Source organism: Artibeus jamaicensis, unplaced genomic scaffold, assembly GCF_021234435.1.
Source record: "Artibeus jamaicensis isolate MK-2021 breed Jamaican fruit bat unplaced genomic scaffold, CSHL_Jam_final contig_786, whole genome shotgun sequence".
NCBI classification, from domain to species: Eukaryota; Metazoa; Chordata; class Mammalia; order Chiroptera; family Phyllostomidae; genus Artibeus; species Artibeus jamaicensis.
Window position 1 is genome coordinate 4384834 of NW_026521971.1, and position 22175 is coordinate 4407008.

Genomic DNA, 22175 nt, shown 5'->3' on the forward strand with positions numbered 1-22175 from the left:
ACGAAGAGTAAGATGTCATCGCACATCTTCTTGGACCTGATGAACAGGAACCAGATTTGTTCTCTGAGGGGCTGAGTAAAATGGCTCTAAAGGCACTTGCTCCCAAGCTAAGTTCCTTGGGCAGGGACTTTGGTCATATACCACAGTGTCCAGCACAGGCTTGGACAGTGGTAGGACCTCCCTGAGCAGTGCCTGAGCGGCTCAGCCTGGCAGAATAAATGCACAGCCTCCCCACATCACTACCCCACTTAAATACTGAAGCACCTTCCGTGTGCTGGGCCCACTGCGCAGAGGAGTAAGTGACTGATCTAAAGCCACAACTAAGAAATGGCAGCTCTGACACCAAGGGCCACACTCTTAGCCACCAAGCTCCACTGCCTCTACCTGATTTTCAATGAATGGCTCGGCACGCCCCCTCCTCTCCACCCAGAGGCAGCCAGGCCTAGGGGGGCCCTGCAGCTCAGCAGTCCTATCAGCAACACCTGCACCCTCGTGTCTCCACAGGATCCTTCCGAAGGCAGGAGGCCTGGCCCAGCCATTTCCAAATGGCCTTGTGCAGCACACCCCATCACACCTGCCATTGTCCACACCACGTGGGAGGGTGTGGGCCTCGCAGACGGGAAAACAATCCCTTCACAGCGCCCTCCAGGTGACAGCTAGACAAGCAGGGCACTCTGGTTAACTAGTTAAAAAGCATCCTCCAGGAAATGTTTTCCCACACCTGTTCACGGCACACGCAGCCCTGCATCGTCCCCTTCTTTCTCTCACCTGTCCCTAGAAGGCTCTCTGGGGTAGGGACAGGTCTTGTTCTAGCTGCTATCCCAGTGCTGGACACGTCACAACTCTCAGTGAGGACCTGCTCAACGGCGGTGCTTCCTCCACACGCCTGTGCTAGAGCATGAGGTCTGGGCCCCATTACTGACCAGGCCCTGGGATGCTTATGGCTTGGTGCCCTCTCCCACTCCCGGAAGAGGCTGGCTGCCACTCAGCAGGTGCATCCAGCAGAGAGGAACAGATGACAGAGCGCCTCTCCCAGCTCTCGCAGGGCTGGCCGGCACCACTTTCTTCTCCAGGTCTCAGTGGATGTCTCCCCCTCAAAGAAGCCTTCCTGAGTCAGTCGTCTCCAGGCTCCCAGCCACGAGGGTGCCCCATGGCCTGCTGATGCCCTCCCCGCACTCCTCGAACTCGGCTACCATCTGGGTCGGTTGGTGCTTCTGCCCCCGTTGTTCCTGTGCCCTTACACAGAGCCCAGCGTGGCGCCTGGCACATAGTAAGTGCTCAATAAGCATGCAGAATGAAGGGGAAAGGGCCTTCAGTGAAACAAAAGCAAAGAGCAGAATAGAAAGAGAGCTGGTCCGCCTTTCCTTTTCACTCAAGGACCAAACCGGTTCTGAGTGAACTGGTGCCCAGGACTTCCAAACCTCCACATGCCTTCCTGCCCCAGCCTCAGGGCAGGTCGCCTCCGAGCGCCACCAGTGTGGGTGTGCAGCACTGTTCTAAGGGGCACAGTGGAGCAACAGTGTTTTTACTGGACATGGCCCCAGAGGGCAGCTCCCATCCCTTCACCAGGCAACAGGACACAAGTGACCACAGCAGCTGCCGAGCACAGCACTGGCGTCTCCTGAGGTGCCTGTCACGTGGACCAGTCACCGTGCTGGGGTCTAGCATTAGGCAACAGTCATGCCAGTGACTCAGCACCGAATGTGGCCAGAGAAGATGGTTTGGATTCAGCTAACTACAGCTCTGTGGAAGGCCTTGGCATAACTTAAAAATATGTATAACAGGGGTTAACATGGCTAATACTAGAGTAAGGATTTGCCAAAAGCCACTTTTCCAGTTCAGTAATGGGCTTCCCTGACCATTCCCACTTCCTTCTGTGACCACTACCACACACCTGTGGTGGGTGCGATGGGTGTGGGTACAGACAGGGCCAAGGTCTCTGGCTGCCATGAGAATGGACCAGCTGGCCGTGACCTCATGAGCACTGTGCTCAGTTTCAGAGCCAGCCAGGCACAGACAAGGAAAGCTACAAGTCTGCCTTGTGGCACGGACGCTTGTTGCTTCAGATATGATGGAGTAATGGTAACTCCTGTCCCGCGCCCTGTGAACAAAAGAGAAATCTTTATAGAAGAAATGACATTGACGCTGTATTTGACCCAATGACAGTGTCTATGAAAACGCCAGTGACAGGGGCACTGTGTCATTTGGGAGCCAAGAGACACTGGCTGGCTGGGTTTACACATTGTCTCAGCTTTCCCATCACGGTCAAAGCCCCTTCGGTCTCCCAGCAGCCTAGAGTTGGTGGAGTCCATTTGAAATGTAAGGAAACTGGGGTCCAGAGAGGTTAAGTGACTCACTCTGGGTCACACAGCATATAAACTGCCAAGCCAGAACTAGAAAACATCCTCTGATTTGATTTCTATCTGGTGACTTCTCCCCTGGTCTCCCTGGATGACTGCCACAGTGTGTCACATGAACTCTGGGCCTCTGTTTCTTTCTCTACACAGTGAGAAGGATCAGGCCTAGCTCATGCTACCAGGCACGCCACTTGTTTGAGTCTCTGACAAGCAGAGGATCAAAAGTTCCAGAGTATGTGCAAACACCTCACAACTCTAACACACCAGTTATGACAGCATTTTTCATGGGGGAGCCTTTGGTCTCTCCTAATTGAGAGACTCAGGAGAGTAATAAGTGACCTAGCTCTTCTGCTGTCTGACTGTAAACTGTGGAAGAGACACCTTGTCTTGCTAAGAATCAAGGGTGGCCCTCCTGCCGCCTACGCTAACAGTGTGCAGAGCAGGTGAGGGCTAAAAGCACTATGACAAGACAGCAGGATATGGGACCCCCCCACATCTTTACTGGTCATATGCAACCCAGGAAAGTCCTTTCATGCTTTGAGGCTGGTTTTCTCATCACTAAAAGTGGGGGTGGGATCCCTGTCCAGCTGGCCCCTCAAAATTTCTATGGAGCCGCCAATAAGACCAACAGAATTTTATCTGTGAAAAGGCCCAAGGACTCCCTGGAGAGATGGCCAATTCCAAGATGGGGGCAGGGAAGGTCTAGGGTGAAACCCGAATATCTCAGTGTCGGAAAGCAAGGACACATACAAAATGGAGGGAGACATGACAAAGGGCCCGGGAACCAGCCCGAGGGTCAAGTTTGAGACAATCTGAGCATCGTAATGAGTTATGACATGATAGTGCATAATCCACTAAATTTTTTAAAAATCAGTGAACCAACACTGACAGAATAGAAAATAAAAAGGACAGAAGGAAAGCTCTTCTTTACAGAAGAATGCCAATTAATAAACACAAGAGAAATGACGGAAATAGAAAATTCGGCCCGGGCTGGTGTGGCTCAGTGGATGAGCACCAGCCCATGGACTGAAAGGTCTCTGGTTCAATTCCCAGTCCGAGCACAGGCCTGGGTCGCAGGCCAGGTCCCCAGCTGGGGGCGTCTGGGAGGCAACTGATCAATGTACATCATGGCCATCGATATTTCTCTCCCTCCTTTCCCTTCTCTCTGAACATAAAGGAATAAAATCTTTAAAGAAATTCACCATTTTCCAACCACCATAGAAGATCGTCGGAGAACACTAAAGCTGCTGGGTAAAAGCCTGCGATTCGGGATGGGCGGAGATCCACAGACACCGCCGTAACCGCACGACCACACTGAACACCACCAGTGACAGCACAGAGCCCCATCGGGTGCCTGCCAACCAGGCAGGGACTCGACCCCACTTACACAATCCCCACTACAGCGTTGAACCAGAATCCACGCGTGAGACCAACCAGACTGAACTCTGCAAAAGGACCTGGACTCTTCAAACAACCATGTCAGAAAAAAAGGAAAAAAAAGTCCACGCCATAAAAGTTTTTCAAAAGCCGGGGAACTATTTAAGATTATCTGAGACCAGAGAAAACAGAGAGCCAAACGTAATCATGCAAGGTATGATCATGAAAGGGATCTTGGATTGGGAAAGAAAACCAAATAAACCTATAAAGGTCACTGTTAGGGCAAGTGAGGGAATTTCAAAATAAACCATCTAATATGTAGCAGCCAAAAACAAACGTACGCGTGTATGTGCACACGTACACACCACGGGGTGGGGCCAGGGTGTTAATTGGTGGGTCTGGATGGAAGCGGTCGCTGTACTATTCTTGTACCTTTTTTGTTGGTTTGAAGTTTCAAAAGAAAAGAAACCAAAAAGGCCCTTCAAAAGCTGTCAGAACTGCCAGCGGTGTCCCAGCTGACTCGGCACTCACCTGTCAGGTACTCCAGGACGGCGGCCATGTACACTGGCGCCCCCACTCCAATCCTGTACTTGGGGTGGCCTTTCTTGATGTACCGCAGCATCCGCCCCACAGGGAAGATGACTCCTGCCTTGGCGGACCGGGAGGTTTTGGTAGACTTCTTCTTCCCACCCCGGCTCGACATGGCGGTGGCCCTGGAGCTGGATCAGGCAGCACACTGCAGAGGGAGGAAGCACACGGTCAGGATCACTGGGCCGGCGCCATCCGCCCTTCCCCTGCACAAACGGGTGCTGCCCACAGACGCCACTGCCTGCAGCCGCCGAAGCTGATGATCTCCGCTGAAGAGCGGAGGCCCCTGGAGACAGAAAGGCTTAGCTTTTCACATTTTATATCACGACATCAATTCTATCAGCCACTTCCATGTAAAGGTTACTCTGACAGTGGCTTGTCTTAAGTATCTTGCCTTTATGCCATATGACATAAAAGAAAATGGGATTTCTTGGCTATGTTCTATACACTTATTTAATAATTGCATTTTCATACACTGAGACCAGAGCTAGTAAATTTGCTGAAGTCTACATAAAAGAAAACTGTGTCACCTGCCCTTAGAATGAAGTTTTACAGCCAGATACCTAAGTTCTTTGACAAAAGCAGCATCAGATCCTTTATCTGAGAGAGGCAGGAATGGCTCACAGGAGCCCAATGAGTAACCAGGTTGGAACGAGAGGCCCTCGGGACACTTCCAGTCTGCTGGACAGGCCCGCCCTCACAGAAGCGTTTTTCCTTCCCTGCTCCTCCTCCCGACCCCCATCCAAAATGCCACTCAGTCCAGATGATGCCCCTGTTCAACCCCTCTGAGGGGTCCTCTCCTCTCCACCCCAGCTGTGACTGACCGCTCATCACTATCTAAACTAAATGACTGAAAATGTCTCCTGAAAAGGCCTCCCACCTCGCCCCCCTCTCCTCCACTCCACCCGCCCTCCACCAGCAGGGTTACCTGTATACACACAAATCTGAACACGCCGTGGCCTTAAAGTGCTCCCTGGCTGCCACCACACCCGAGATAAAACCAGGGCCCTTGGCCTGTCATGCAGAGCCCTAGAAATCTAGGCCTAGCAGGCCCATCCAGCTTCAGCTCGTCCTCCTTGTGGTCGCACGTGGCCCCCCAATGTCCTTCGTGGTGGTGGCTGTGCTTCGACTGGGACCTCCTCCATCCCTCGTGCTTGCTTTCTGCCCGCTGCCAACCCGCCCCTGGGTGTTCGATCCAGACACTCCGTCCTCTGGGCTCCCATGTGCTTCACACACAGCCTGAGGGGCACGAGCCCCCCACCCGTTCCTCGCATGAGACCGCAAGCTCTCTCATCTTCCCCTGGCCATGCGCCTGGTGTAGCACCACACAGTAAGGTCTCGAACGTTTGCTGAAAGCATTCCGGCTGCCATGCATTCACTTCGGGAACCGTGCTGGGGCACGGAGGCAGCAGTGCGCAGGGCAGCGTGGTCCCCGTTCTCGCAGAGTGGGTGGGGAAGGGAGACGGGGAGTCCTAGGCTCACTTAAGTGGTGATGGGGGAAGGCCGATTATGCCCTGACCACTGAACCAAGTGGGCAGGTGTCCCATTTACTGCTAGACTGAGGTTAGGCTCTGTGGTGTGTGGACTCCTCCAGCTCCGACAGCCCACGCCTCTGACCATGGAGGCCACTAATTTTTAATTCCTTCTTACTCTGATGACTGACCCTATACTGGAGACATTCCTAACACCAGTGTCACCAACCCCTAGATCATCTCAAACTGGCTGCCAGGCAGAAAGGGCCAAAACAGCAGAGAGCAGCATGCTGGGCTCTGTGTGGGGTAGCCGTGCTGCCAGGCCCAACGGAATTAAAGGGCTCGAGCCCTGGCCCTTGCAGGTGATGGAGGGAGCTAAGCAGCCCCTGGGAGGAGAACCCCATATCTAACCCTGTATTTCACCCTGCTGAGGGGCACCAAGTCTTAACTCGTCACTGGGTGCTCAAGAGACCCGGATGGGTCTAAATTTTCCTAAAACAACTGGTTGGCTTCATTTTAAAACTTTCCCTGCAAACAGAAGCTTGTGCTCACTCTGTGCAGGAAGCAGCACGTGAACACATGTATGCATACGTGTTTGCAGGGGAAGCAGCCACAGGGTTTCCTGGGTCTTTTGCATTACCCCAGACGTGTTTCGCAGACTGACCCTATGCTTTGGACGGAGAGCTTTTCAGATCTGAACAAAATTCCCCTGTTTCAGCAGAAGCCTGTGGTCAGTGGTGATTAATGCAGCCTGGCCTCGTTCTTACTGGAGCACAGACTCCGGCTCTGTCTGCGTATGTGCGGGGTTACCCCTGTGGAAATCGGACAGTGTCCTGCCCCTGAGAGGAGCCATCGGCACTCAGGAACCTGATGGGTCCTAAACACACTTACTCCCTAAAAGTGATGCTCCTAGTGCTCCCCTCTGACTCTAGCCAGGAGTCCTTACTTACATCCTCCACATGCTGGTGACGCCCGGGTCTCCAGCCCAGTGCGTATCTTGCTGCTGAGCCCCAGGGCTCTGTCTTGATTACCTGAGGCAAGGGCCCACTGGGAAGTCCCATGGGCGCCTTGAACTCCTCTGGGCTTCTCAGCCCCATCAGTGGCAACATCATGCATGGAGCTACCAAGAGTCAGCCCGGCCCCTACTCCTCTGCCGCAGCGCTCAATCATTAGCCAAGCTCTGCTGAACCTGCCTCTGCAACTTCTCCAGCCTCTTCCCTGCTCTCCACACCACCTGCACTCTGGTTCAGCTCTACTTCTTACCTCCTTCCCCAGCACCAGTCTCTTCCCCTGGAGAGAGCCTGTGCCTGCTTTGCTAGTGCCTCATCACCCCGAACCGGCCACAAACAGCACCCTTCAACTACTTCCGCAGCCCTGTTTCCTATCACCAGCCTGTGATGCTGTGTCCAGTTTCAGAGAGAGAAGAAGAGAGGGAGAAACATCAATGTGTGAGAGAAATAGCAACTGGCTGCCCCTGTCCCCAACGGGACCTGGCCAGCAACCAAGGCATGTACCCTGACATGGAATCCAACCGGCGACCTTTGGGTTCACAGCCCGGCACTCAATCCAGAGCCACACCAGCCAGGGCCAGAACGCCTTTATATACGCTGTTGCTCCTGTCTGTCACACCCTTGCCCTCCTGCCAACCTGAACTGTGCTCACAAGCCCTCTCCTCGAACTCGACCAGGGACCGGAACTGCTTCTGCACCATGTTCCCACAGCACATACCCTGGCACGTATCTGGGGGCCTCCCTCCCCAACTTGACTGAACTGCAAGCGACTTGAGGCCAGGCAGTTGTTGACTCGCCTCTGGCTCCCTGGGTCCCAGGAAAGATCTGAAACATCACGGGCCTTCAAGTGTCACCCTGCTGAACGAAGAACGTCTTCCTGTCTGCCCGTGAGTCTGGCTCCTCTCTGAGAAAGCAGCCCTAAGTCCTCATCCCTTCCCCAAGGGGGCTATCCCTCCCTGCAGAGATTCTGTTGCTCACCTCTCCCCATGTTCTTTCTGCAGTTCTAACTGTAGATCCCCAAGCTGCAGCCACAGCTATGAGAATTCTGACTAAGCCATGCAGCCTCTTGACATCCGGTGATGGGATTTTAGAAACATTATTGGGACAATCACCGTGTAGTTTGCAGCCTCCAGATAAACCCACAGATGTGCAGGCCCATCCTGCTCTTCAGATGGCCATGGAGAGCTACGGGCAGCTGTGGCCAGGCTACAACTGGGGAGAGTGGCTGTGACAGAGTGGCTGTAGAGCACTGTGTTAATAACTCAAATTCCAAAGCCAGACTGACCTGATCCAAGTCATGGCTCTGCCGCTTACAGCCCATGTGTCCTTGGACACGTGATGTAACACCTCTGAGCCCAATTTCTCATCAGTCAAGTGAATACGATGATAGAATAGACCTCCGAGAGTTGAATAAGAGCATGCATATAGGAATATAAGAGAATTGAATGAAAGTATGGTATAAGGGCCTGACACTCACCTAGGCAGGGAGTGCTCGGTAAGGTTAATAAAAATGACGACAAAATGCCTACGATGAAGAAAGGCTGCCTTCTTGAAGAACTGGCATTGGATGTTTGTATTCATGAGGGCAGCACTAGCTGCTATAATAAATAAGCCCCTACACCTTATTCCTCACTCATTAAAGTCCAAAACGGGTTTCCATGACTGGCCAGTGCTTCTCCACGGGATGACTGCCGGGCCCAGACTCCCATCCTCCTATGCACGATTCCGGAGCTTACCATGGAAGAAAACACATGGAGGTTTCCAGGGCCCAGATCCAGAGGTGAGCGTACCACTTCTGACCACCATCCATCAACTAGAACTTGGTCATGCGGCCACAGCTAACTACAAGAGAAGTTGAGAAATTTCCCCTACCTATTTGCTCAGAAGAAAAGAGGAAACAGCCAACCCCTGTCGCATGACAAACCAACTCAAAAGATGACCCTGAAGCCAAGTCTGGACGATCCGCCGAAGCCTGCTAGGCCCTGTCTGACCCATGCCCTGCACCCAGCCTCTGCTGAGAAAGAGACAGCTCTGCATCATGGAAGAAGTGGCTCCTGGTGCACCTGACTTCTCTTCGGGGCACAGACATTGCTCACAAGAGAAACAGCAATGCTCTCTTGTCGGGCAGACAAAGCTGTGTCCTTCCTTCCTGGAATCATGGCCCAAAGCAGACTCCGCTCAGTGAACCAGAAGCCCTCACCCCTGCAGACGGCCCCCCAAGCCTTGAAGAAGGTGATAGGTATTCAGGCAACCTGGCCATCGTTCATCACATTACGTTCACATACATTAGCCTGGCTGCCTTTTTGACTGTTACCAGGCCAGCAAATGAAGATTCTGTGGTTGGTGCTGAAGGGATCGCTGTGTCTTCACCTTTGCGACTCCTCCAACTATATGAATCAGTCAGACAGACAGGAACCTTGTGAGCAGAAACCCAAAGATTTCCCAGAGACTCTTCTGGGAAGAGGCTCCAGAGATGAGCCAGGCTTGAGTGAGATGCGAGACTCAGACCACAGGCCCTCAACAAATGAGACGTGACTGGGACAACATCATCTATCCTCATAGCTCAGGGCTAACTCATTAGAAGCCTGGCAGCGAGGAGCCCATGAATAAGATGGACATGAAAACTGTCAGCCCCCTATTACTAGGAGGGGCCACACAGGTGAGGAGGGCCAAGGACCATCTACTTACCTACGACACCACTCCTCCCCAACAGGGCACCCTACAGGCTCCTCATTGCACGGCAAACCACCTTTGATCCTACCTCCAGTCTTTGGCACACACTATAGTTCAATATGGAATACCCTCACCAGCCTCCAGCCTGGAACAATTCTACCTAGTGGTCCCAGCACCTCTGCCGACGCAGACCTAAGAAGGAGCTCTTTCCACTGCATTCCTGCTGTGTGGCCCCTAGTCACGGTCGAGTTTGGGGCAGCCCACGCCCAGCTGCAGCCTTGCACCAAGGCTCTGAGGCCCTCCAGCCCCTCTCTCCCTATTTCTAGCAACCAGGGCTCCATGCCCTGCACCCAGCAATCCACCAGGCTGAACTGCTCCGTTTCCTCATTGGACATTCCTACTGTGGCCCCTGAGTCCGGCTAAAAATCCCTTATGATGTTCCCTAGGCCTACCACCATTCTCTAAAGTGTCCAACTGCTTTCCTCCATCTTTTTATTGTAAAGTGCTCTGCAAGTGCAGATTTCAGGCCTTCCTTCCAACCTAATTGCCCCTCTAGACCCAATTTATAGAAACATTCTAACACCAACTACTCCACTCTTAACACTTGTTACCCTGTATCATCGCTGTCTATTTCCTCGTCTTTGTTGTTTTGTTGCTGTTGTTGAAATACCCCATGGGTGTAACTATTTTTTTGGCTTGAGTCTCATATTCCTTGTCAGTCTTGAGGAGATGGTCCAGTCCGCTCTGCTCACCACCACATTCTGTCTATGACCTGGGAGGCTCTCAAATGCAGGCAGGACGGAGACTGATTAGTTGACATTTACTGTGGGTAGGCTACTCTTAACAAAGATGAGGGGAGCATTTCCAAAGGCCACGGGACTCTGAGATGTGGAAGTGGGACAGCAGCTGGAGACCTTGTCTGGGACCAGTCAGGTACATGTACCTGGCTAATCCCTGTGGCAGCCCAGACCCTCAAAATTCAGGGACCTCGGGGAGCCAGTTTGGGGATTCCCAAAAGGGAATGTTGCAATTGTTCTGCTCCCTGAGGTGTGAGCCTGGCAGAGGCTTTCCGGCCCCCTGACAACTCTATGGCTCCAGTGACCTCTCCCCTTGCCACTAGACAGGCTCAGTAACACAGAGCAGAGGAAAATACTTACCTCCCTCACACCTGTAAGAGACAAGTCTCTGCTAAGGTGCAGCATACACACACAAAAAAACACCTCTTAAATAAACAGGGCACTCACAAACCCACTGGAATGGTCAATCGTGAAGTCTTTTATTACCTAAGCAATGAATGCCTGCATATTGATCCAGAACAAGCATCGACGAGAACTGCTGGGGGCTGCTGGACAGACATCCCTATTCCCAGCACCCGAGGAGGAAGGCAGTGGAGCTCTCGGGGCTCGAGTCATGGTGGCTGAGGGAGGATTCCCCCCACCCTTTTCCTGTAGCTGGATAAATGCCCACATGTCCACAGGCATTTGTCACCTTCCCATCAACTCCAATCACAAAGGCCAACCTGAGACACTTAATTCTTAAGTGAAGGGCATTAATTCTATTTACAGCATTCTCTTCCGTTTACTCCCATCACACCAAATGATTAACGGTGTCTCTGCTGTCATGTCCCCAGAGGCATGTGGATAAACTACACAACTATCACTCACAGAGCAGGGGTTCTCAAGCTACACTCTGATTGGTTCAGAACAGAGAACTGCTCTGGTACTCTAGCCAATCAGAAAAAAATCTCTCTCCATTCATAAAACACTACATCATACAGTGAGCTGGATGATTAAAGAAGTTACAGTCTGCCCTGGGGGAACCGAGGGACTGAAAACAGGGAGTGAAGGATAAATTGAGATAGTAAATAAATTCTAAACCACACACTTTGTTCTAGCAGATGTATCTCCCTCACGTGTTAGATTTTTAGTGGCGGGAAAAAACAAAACCCAAATACCAGTGCTATTCACCACAAGCAGGAAACAGCTTGCAAGACGCTAGTCTGGGATCAAGATCTCACCTCTGCAAACGCCCCCTGTGGTTAGCTTCCCCAGCTGCACCAAAGGAGCCACCACTACGCAGGGTGGGGCAAAGTGGGTCTATAGTTGTGTGGAAAGTAAATAATAAATAAAAATAAAATAATATAATAACACAAAAATAAAAAATAAATAATAACACAAGAATAAACTGTCTTGCATACTCACCACTGCAAACCTACTTTTGCCCCACCCTGTATCTCAGGAGGAAGGCACCGTCAGCTAACCTCACCAGGAAACTTTCCTTCACACCCGCTGTCCCTTTCAAAGGCTGGGCCAAACTAAGATGACCACTCCAATGGAAGACCATCAAAGATCACGTTAAACTGTGACTTTCAGTAGGGCAGGACCCTGGCCAGACTTGGCATCTAGAAGCCATTCACTGTTGGTGGAACAGGGGAAGTGCTCCCGGTGAGAACAAAGAACTGGCCGAGCCTCTCTGCTGTCAGGATGAAGTCCAAACCCCTCAGCGTCTCTGACCAGGATCCTCTCTGATCTGGCCCTCCTGGCCCCCTCTCGTCGCCTGATTCTCCCCTTGGACCCAGCCACCCAGAGCCTCTGGCAGCTCCCCCACATGACCTCTTTTCTCACTGTTCGAGGACTCTGCACATGTGGTTCCTCAGGCTTCAAACACTTATCCTGGCCTGCCCTGCTTTGCCCAGCCAGTTCCTGCTTGGCCCTTCTGTGCCTGGTAAGGGCTTGCTCCTGGTTAGGTTGCCATCCTGGGCCCACTGGGGGAGCAACTGCGGCCTCCTGCACTGGCCTCTCAATGACCACTTGCCTGTCTTTTCAGTATGTCAGCTTCCTGAGGAAAAGGACTGGGCATTTCTTGATCATGGTACTGTCCCCAGTGCCTGACCCAGAGTTAATTCTCAACAAGTACTTATTGGAAGACACTGGTCTTGGCAGGCTCGATCCAAGCCAGCAACCCATACAAGTCTGGTATGAAGAGCTGACCCTCTTGGACTCACTCAGAAGAGCTGAGGTGGGGCCTAATATACTTCTAAAGCTGCAGAAAGTGGGGAGAACCCACAGGACCAGTACACGCCCCACTTACCCCTTCCCCTTCCCAGCCCATGTGCCAAGAACAGAACTCTGAAAAACCCAACGCAAATCCAAAGGCACAATCCAAGAACCTTGGACTGCTACAACTGTGACAAATGCCACAGATTCCCAGGTTTTGTCAGCTTAGGGTGTTCAGTGTGTTCATTCTGTAAATGACTTGGGCAGCATTAGCTCTACAAGTAGTAGAGGCAGGTGTCAGAATAGATGTATTCCAAAATTCCAAGCCTCTCTCTCCGGGGAAGAAGTGAGGGCTCTCCCTGAGTCCTGCATCTCCAGGACCAGAGATGCACGTGCCTGGCCCATTCCCTACAGACTGAGCCAGTGACGTACAGTTGTGCTAGTGATGTTCTAGGCAACTCTTGACCTTTAGCAAAACCTGGGCTATCCCTTCCCCATTCTCAAGGCCCTGCCTCCAGCAATCTTCACTTAAACTCCTCCCCTTCCTTGATACCTTTATCCCCATTACTACGGGAACAGAGTAAAATATAACAGACTGAGAGATTACCCACGCTCCTCCTAAAACATTTCTGAGGAAAAATTTAAAGTCTTGAGGGGGTTTTTTAAAGAAAAAAAAAAAAGGCTTAACAAACGTATCCATATCAGACAGCCTCTTGTGCAAGACTGAGATGCCACCGCCCAACTTTGGTGGGTGGTGTACAAGGGGCATTAATTCCATTTGCAGGCATGAGGTGTCCCTTTCAGAGCTAATAACTCCTCTGACAGCACAGAGTGCCCCAAAGGTGGCTGGCAGTGGGTGGACTCCACCAAATTTACAACTGGAACCTCCGAATCAAATCCAAAGCTGTTCGAAACTCCCCCTGGGCCCTGGAGCAGGGAGGCTTGGAACAAAGCACGACTCCCACCCCCTAACGGTAAAACCTCAAACCACAAAGGTGGAAGGAAAAGAGAAGCTAGCAGGAGTGCCCCTCTAACTGCCTATTCTTATAGGCTGTTTATGAAATCATTAAAGTCTTACACGGACTTCATGATCATTGTAATTATTGAACTCAGTTTTGTCTCAGCTGTTCCTACAGAAGCCTCTCACTTTCAAACTCAGGAATATTTTCCTTAACAGCTTATCTAAAACAACCTTCCAAGCAATATACTAATAAGATCAGTGAGTGATCCGTGGTCCCTGCAGGAGTGAGGGTGGGGTGCCCCATCCACACACCTGTTGTCAGGTGACCCTTTCAGCAGCGTCCTGCTCACTCACCTCGCCACTCCACCCCCCACCCCCACCCCCACCCCCAGCGAGTCTCTTTTCCTCCAGGCCTTCTCCACCCAGGGAGCCTGCAGCCTTCCCGAGTCACCTTTAAGAAACTCCCAACCAAGAAGCAAACAAAAGGCCCATCAGGAGCCCAGCGAGAGCAGCGGGGGTCCCCTGGCCTCTCCCCCGCCCGCCTCTGGACAACCCCTTCCCCGCCTGGTCTGGCTCCAGTCCCGCGAGTGTCCCCCTACCACCCCCACCCTGCGCTCCCAGCAGACTGAGCCAGGCGCCCACAGACTGAGCGGCCCCGGGATCTCGGGCCTGACTTATTGTGCCCAGGCTGGCAACTCGCTGGCGGGTGGGGCCTCGCCGAGTCCAACCCCGCGCACAGCCGCTCCCGGGCGCCCAGGCCCAGCAGCCTTGCCGCGGGGCCTCCGATCGCCGAGGGAAGGGCGGCCGCGAAAGGGGTCCCAACTGTCTCCCTCCCACGAAAGCTCCCGGGCGCAGGCGGGAGGCTGCGTTAACGAGAAGTTGGCTTCCGGGTTTGCTCTCGGAACAAAACCAAAGGGAATCCCACGCGGCCCCGGCCCGGCCCGGGGAGGAGCGGGGAGCGCGAGGCCCCGGCGTGCGCCGCGCCGAGCCCAGGGCCGGAGCCCGGCCAGCGCACCCCGGGCGCACCCGGCCGGGCCGCTCGCGGGCACCAGCGGCCGGAACAGCGCGGCGGCCGGACCCCGGCGGCCGGGACGGGACGCGCGGAGAGGGGCCCGCGCGGCACTTACGGGCGGCTCGGCGGCGGCGGCGGCAGCAAGGTGTCGGGCCGGTGCCCTCTGGGCCGCTCGCGCCTTTCTCTTCGCGCTCCGCGCTGGCCCGCCCGCCCGCCTGCTCGCTTCCCGCCCGCGCGCCCCGCGCTCGCCCCTCCGCCGGCTCCTCCGCCGAGTGAACTGGAACCAGTCGCCGCGGCCCGGGATTCCCACAATGCACAGCGCGCCGCTCGTCACGTCCCAGCGCGTCCCTGCGCGTCCGGCCACCCCGCCCACGCCGCCCGGGCCTCGACCCCGGCCCCGGCCGCCGCGCGGGGCGCTCTCCTCGCCCTGCCCCCGGGACGTTGGTCGGTCTGGCCGAGGCCGTCCCGGGGCCCTGCGTCCGGCCCTCGGCTCTCGGGCACCCCGCCAGGGCGCCGGACGCAAGGCCCGCCGAGCAGAGGTGCCCAGGCCGCGCTGCTCCTCCGTCGCGCATCCCGGCCTGTGTGCCTCGAGTGGCACTTACTGAGCCTTTTACTGACCCGGGGAGGGAGGCACGGTGACTGTTACCACGTTCCGCCTCCCCAACCAATGCAACCCCAACCCCTCCCGCGCACCTCAGAGCCACCTCTGCCCACATCCCCCGCTGTCTTTAGGGAAAAGCCCCCAGCAAACCTTATCTGTCCTGCGACCAACTGCTGCACATCCGGCTGCCCTGGGGTTGGTTCTTCATCGCGACCCCAGAAGTCTGGACCCGCTTTGCGCACGGAAGCCGCTAGCTACTTCGATTGAGCGAACGTTCACATTGAACCAGTTGGGATTCATTAATGTAAAAAGAGGTTATCACCAAACACGTGTTTTAAAACTGCAGACAAGCAGAAAGAGGAGGGGCCTCTGTACAGCCCTCCTGTGAATCCCTAAACTGGGTTTCTCTCCCCAAGGTGTTAGTGCCCCATCGCGGGGGTACTTAAATAGGGCCCTCCCTCCACTCCCCTCCTCTCCACCTGCCGCAGTGGGGAGGAGGAAGCCACCTGAGCACCTAGCTGTGGACCAAATTTAGATGACAATGCACGCCTCTCAGAGTCGAAGTGCGGTTTAAGGTGCCGCTGCCCCTCCCAGCCCTCTGGCTTCCTCCTGGAGCAGCGGTGCTCACCTCCTTCCTTCAGCGTCGTGTTTTACCCTGGTCTTTGCAAAGCAGTGTACAATGCGCACCTCTCATGCATTCCTTCGTGTCAATTAAGTACTGAGGTAGTATTTTGTGCCATGCACCAATTTGAGTAATTAAGATAAAAGCAGTGAACAGAACAGACAAAAATGCCCTGCCCTCTTGGAGGCTGCAGTCTAGGAGGGAAAGAAACACAATCGACAGAAGAAATGATGTGGTAGATGGTATTCATGCTGTGGAGGGAAATAAGGCAGGGAAGGAGGGCAGGGAGTGTGAAGTGGGGTGGAGTTTCAAATGTTAGAGAAGACCTCCCTGAGAAGGTGACATTTAAACAAAGACTTGAAGGCACCGAGGGAGCAAGCCATGTGGATATCTGGGGGAAGAGAAGCAACAGCAAGTGCAAAGATCCTGAGACAGACGTGTCTCTGAATTCTCCATAAATAGTGAGTGTGTTCCTACCACACACAAACACACACGAATGATAACTCTGTGATATGGTACCGGTGTTAACTAAAGCTAACATGATCATCGTATTGCAATATATATAAATGTACCAACTCAACATGCTGTACACCTTAAACTTCTTTGTTACATGTCAGTAATATTTTTTTGGAGTGGGATGAGTAAAGGGGAGTTGTAGGAGATGAAACTGGAGAAATGATGATTCTTTGTATCCCAAAATAAAGCATTAAGGACATGTGAGGACCCCCGCCACCACACTGCCCTGGGAAGCTGCAGAGGGATGTCAGGGAAGGTGCAGCGACCACCTGCCTTGTTGCTCTGTCCTTCCCTGGGTCCTTGCGCAGGCCCCTTGGTTCTGCAGGGGCCAGCCACAGGGGGAGGTTTCTGTGGAGCACAGCAAGTCAGGAGGATGCCAGACTTTATGTATTCATTCGGCTGACACTCGCTGAGCACCTACTGTGGGCCAGGCCGGGGCCAGGCTCCTTCCCAGGGAGAGCAACATTCTAGGCTTGTTTCCAGGCTAGGCCTGTAGGGAGAGAAGGAGATGCCTGCAGCCTGCTGGTTTCCTGGTGGTGGACAGACCTGAGGCTTCTTCTCCGGGTCCTCAGTGATGGCCAAGGCTAGAACCAGAGGATGATTTTCAGTCTGCAGTGCCAGGGACTTAAGAAGCAACTCACTCACCCCGACCCCAGCATTGGTTTCTGATGCGGTTGATTTCCCTGGTGACTCGGAAGTAGGGAATGTTCAATAGGCCGACTTTGCTCTCCATTTTACTGCACACTCACCAAGTGCCAGGTCACCTACATCCCATCATTGCACCCTCACAACGGCCTCAGCAGGCACAGGCTATTTCTGAGACATTTCTATCCTCATTTCACAGATGAAGACACTACAGTTTCAGGAAGCCAAGAAATACGCCTGAGATCACAGGCATGCGTAAGAGAGAGAGGGCAGGCTGGCACTTGGGTTCACACCCGGCTCCTCCAGGTCCTGAGCTCTCACGGGTCAGGACTGAAGACAGCCCTCCCAGGAGCCCGGCTCCTCTGCACCCAGCCCCCAAACTCCCCACACTCCCCAGTTCAGAGTGGGTCTAATTGTCCCCACTCAGTCATCACTGTCCTCCAAGAGCAGATCTTGGTGCCATCCCCACCCCCTCATCCCCTCCTCAGTGAGCAGTTCTCATAGAACTCACCAGGAATGTTGACCCCTGGAGCTGGTCAGCGCAGAGGCCCCGTGTCCACCACTGTCCAGAAGGCTCCCTCCTCCCATCCCCAACCCCTACCCTTGCCACCCCTGGGCCTTAAGTGTTTGTGCCTTCATGGGCCTCTTCCTCTGTGAAAAATGAACAAACAAAACCCCCTGCATTGATACAAAGACAACTATGTTAACATGCTATATTAAAATTGTGCTTCACGGAGAATTCAGCCCTGCACACACCCGAGTCTGAGCAACCATAGTACGTCTGTCAGGCCCACTTTGCTTCTCCACCAGGGGCGGTGCCGAGACCCACACGGCTTTGTGGGCTCACAACGCCATTTTAACTTCTTTTCAAATCAGAAGGAGAAATGAAGGTTAATTCTTTTAGATTAAAAAAATACATTTTAATTTAATTAATAATGTCTTTATACCAACGCAGTCATAAAATGTACGTTTTCTAAAATCACTTTTTAAAAATTCTCATCTGAGCATATGTTTCATTGATTTTAGAAAGAGAGAGGAAGACAGAGAGAGGGGGGAGGGGGGGAGAGAGACTGGGAAGCACTGATTGGCTGCCTCCCACACACACCCCAACAGGGGACCGCACCCGCAATAGGTATGTACCCTGACCAGGAATCGAACCCGTAATCTGCCGGTGCACAGAACAATGCTCCAACCAACGGAGCCACTTGCCAGGGCTAAAATGTCATTTTTATATCTTGTTAGAGGGGAAGGGTCCACAAAGCAAAAGCGTCTGGAGCCCATGAAAGTGTTACTGTTGCCTTGTTGGTTCGAGTAAAAACGATGTTCTGTGAGAAAAGCAGAACCTTTAGCCCGGCATGCGATGACAGCAAGTGCTTTCCCTCCGGGCAGCCGTCCTGGTCTGTCACCTAAGGGAAGCACTCTGTGCACGCTTCCCACGTGCTCACAGAGAATATTGACAAATGTGTCCTGAGGGGTCAAGACTCCATAAAGCTAACACTTGTTACTGCTTCATCAAAGACATTCTGAAGTGAAACTGTTGGGATTTTTTTTTTCTGCGAGTTTGTGGCGGTAAAGAATAAAATGATTATTAAGGCAATTTGGTACTGGTGCTGATCTGTGTCAGTTCACCAGCAGTTTTGCCCAGTTTTGTTTTCTCACCATTGGTGCAAAGATCAAGACAGCAAAAAAGCTAAGTAACGTTTTAGCATTACCGTGAAAATGTTGGACCATGTGGATACCCGTGAAGGTTCTGGTAGACGGTCCCCAGACCCCAGTGTGGGAACCTCGGTTCCAAACACCCTGGGGCTGTACCATCGTTTATTTGACCAGTCCCTTGTTGTAGTTGCTTGTTTTCAGGCTGTTTCCAATTCTATTGTAAGGACCTGGTAAATATCCCTAGAGTTAGACACTTGTGGACACGTGTCTGTTGAGGACACGTTCTTAGAAGTGGAGCTGCTGTATCAAAGTCTAAAGGCTTTCACAGAGGTGGTCAAATGGCCCGCAAGAGAAGTCGGGGCAGGACAAGGCCAGGGGCAGGGTAGGCAGTCCCGCATTCTCCCAGCACCTCTTTGCCCCACCCTGCGTCTTTCCAAGACCTTTAAGGATCTGAGAGTCAAACGGTGGGGTGTCGCCTTGCCCCTGGGTTCAGTAAGACCTTGTTTGTGGAAGGGCAGGGAGCAGGCCTCCAGTTAGTTCCTAAGCTGCTTTTGATCGACGCATCTCAAGCCAGAGGAGTGAGTCTGTGCCAGGGAGTGTGAAGGATCCCAGGAGCGAAAGCCTCTGGCAAAACTCTCCCCACCACCCTCTGCCCCCACCAGCCAACAGATGTGCTCTTCTCCATGGGACAGATGCTTGGCCGTCGCAGCAGGTGCAGCCTTTCTTCCAGACTTGATGACTTCAGAAGTTCTTTCTCTTTGATGTCCAAGTGGCCACAACATCTGACACCTGACACTTTTCTCATTCCTCATTTCCACACCTCCCCAGCCCTCCAGCCTTTGTTAAGCAGTTAATACCCTCCTCTGAGAAGTGCCCGTGATTGTTTACCCTTAACTAGGAATGACAAAGGAGCCAAGGAAAACCATCCCAGGGTGCTGCAGGAAGAAGGAGGGGCTGTTTTACGACGTGCAGTCCTAGAGGCACCCTGGATTTCAATATCGTTGCCCCCCCCCACCGAAGTTAGAGCTGAACTGAAAATGCGGTCTGAAGGACCTAGGCTGCCTGTGGAGCAGCGGCTCGGGGCGTCCCCGGGAGGGCACTGAGGTCCCTTCACCGGGCTTGTGGGTCTAAACCACTGTCATAATAATAGTAACTCTGAAACCTACGTGCCCTTCCACCGTGTTGACATTCGCACTGGAGGAAAAAACTGTGAAACACACACACGCATGTGCACACGCAGTCACGGGTTTTAAAATATCCTTAATGAAGCAGATTTAAAATTTTTTTAATTTAATTTTTTAAATACTCACCTGAGGACAATTTTTTTCATTGCTTTTAGAGAGAGAGAGAGAGAGAGAGAGAGAGAGAGAGAGAGAGAGAAACGTGGATCAGTTGCCAACTTGTTTGCATCCAGATGGGGGATGGAACCCACAACCCTGCTTGTGCGGTGTCCGACCAGGAATGGAATCCACGACCTTTGGGTCCAGAGGATGACACTCCAACCAACTAAGCCACACTGGCCAGGCCGGATTTTTAAATGTTCGAAAGGTTCTATCTGCCACCAGGAGCTTGACAACTTCCCAACACTTTAAAGCAAACAAACGAAAAACTTTCCTGATGACATCAGTGGTAGTTTTAACTAGCGTGATTTTTTGATGTTGTGTAATAAAATCTGTCAACATTTGGAAAGACCTCACATGTCAAAGTAATACATATGCTAGCTAGTGTTACTTTGTGAACCAGTATTTTCCAAATGACTAGAGTTTGATGCTACGGCATCACATGTAAGTTTAAAAAATCTGTTCAGAGTGAAAAACAAACCAATGGATTTAATGCCACAGAATATGAAAAGTTCAGTGATATATTTTAATATTCCACATGACTGCTAATATTTAAGAAATTAACTCTTGCCAAGTTTTGGTGCTGTGGATGAACAGAGGGCTTCTCTGGAGAGGAGCCTCAGAGGGCGATCTGATCGTAAATTCCTAACTGGGCAGGTCATGGTGCACAGTCTCGCCTCCAGCATGGAATTTGTTCAGTAAAAGGTTTATCTTTGTCTTAAGCAAGCCCCATCCATTGTTTCTGAGCACTTACATTAACATACCTCTGAAATACCACCCTCCGGAGAGCACGTAGTCTCCCTAACCATCCTGTAATCCAATCCTCACCTTACTTCCCCCACCTCCATGTAATATTCCTTACATTCCCGCCTAATGTCAAAGGCCTCAAAGAAGCTGCAGCAAGGTTGTTCTTCAGAGCTTTGGAGATTTGCTCCCCGGCCATGGCATCAGTTTGGCTCAAATGAAGTCTTACAAAAAATCTCTGCACGTTTGGATACTTCTTACCTTGACTTTGTAGAATCAGAGAAGATCCACAATCATCTGCAAGGTTATTGTAAGGCTCCTACCTTGACTACTCTGAAAACAAAACAAACCTTTTGCCTGAGAAAAAGCCACCATGAGAAAGTCAAATGACAAACTGGAAGAAAATATTGGCAAAATATACCACAGGTAGAAGCTGTCTCTGTCTTAATCTGCTTGGGCTGCCGTAACAAAATACTATCTATAGACTGGGTGGCTTATATAATACAATTTTCTCACAGTTCTGGAGACTGGATAGTCCAAGGTCAAGGTTATGGTACAGTTCATTCTCTGGTGAAAGCTCTCTTCCAGAGTACATGACCAGTTGCCCTCACGTGGCTTTTTCTCTGTGCCTCTGTGTGTGTATGGGGGGAGGGGAGAGCAGGACAGAGAGAGAGAGAGAGAGAGAGAGAGAGACAGTCGGCTGTCTGGTGTCTCTTCTTGTCAGGACACTAATCATATTGGATAGGGCCCCATCCTTATGACCTCGCTGGTTCTTGCAGCTTCAATTTGAATTTGGGGGGCACCATTCAGCCCATTGCAGGTATGTATATTTTCAAAATATTTTTCTCTGATTATATATGCTGAAAGTTGAACATATACAACCCTGAAAATTGAGGGAAATAGATTAAACATCCCATTTTTAAAATGCTTAAAAGATATAATTAGCAAAAAAGATCTAAAAACTGGTGCTTAAAATGCAAACAGATGTTCAACTTCACTTGTAAGAAAAGTACAAATAAAACCATACCCGACTATCATTTCTGACTTGTAAGACAGGCAGAGGTCCAGCAGCTGGAACCCACACTCTGTTGGCAAAGCAGTAGGAAGCAGGGCCATCACATTGCTCGTAGGAGTGCACCCGGGACAGCTCTGTGGAGAGCAATTTCACAATATTCACCAAGACTCCCGTGGTATTTACCCTTCACCGGGCAATGCTGCTTTTGGAATTTACCCTGAACACATGCACTACAATGATAGGAAAATACATACCCACGAGATTATTCATTGCTTCATTTTTTTGGTAATTGCAAAATGCTGGCAAATGCTTAAATATTTTTAAGCATAGGAGATTGGTTGAATAAGCTATGGCACATACTCACAATAAGTCCTTACACTATAAAAGTGAGTGATGATCTCTGTGAATTGATATGGAGTGATTTCTAGCAGATATTGTCAACTGAAAAAGACAAAGGGCTAATGAGCGTAGTGCACTACATTTTCTGCAAGAGAGAAGGAGAAATAGCACACACACACCTCTAGAAATAGAAACACAGGAGGGGTGAGGCAGAAAACGATGAAGATGGTTACCTATAAGGAAGGGGTGAG

The 22175-nt window shown here is 51.9% G+C and overlaps 1 protein-coding gene across 7 annotated transcripts in view; it reads right to left on the reverse strand.

The window, feature by feature from the left end:
* The window catches only part of LOC119044166 (core histone macro-H2A.1), a 74103-nt gene extending 58887 nt beyond the window's left edge, over nt 1-15216 (reverse strand). For 2 of the 7 annotated variants that reach the window (XM_037138411.2, XM_037138407.2), the window contains exons 1-2: nt 14562-14738; nt 4266-4470 (exon numbers count right to left, since the gene is read on the reverse strand). In XM_037138411.2, the coding sequence (XP_036994306.1) occupies nt 4266-4437 (172 nt within the window). In that variant the 5' untranslated portion in view covers nt 4438-4470; nt 14562-14738. Of the gene's footprint in view, nt 1-4265; nt 4471-14561; nt 14745-15197 lie in introns of those variants that run through there. The other 5 variants (XM_037138412.2, XM_037138413.2, XM_037138408.2 and 2 more) reach the window with 4 other exon arrangements.
* Between the last annotated feature and the right edge of the window lie 6959 nt (nt 15217-22175).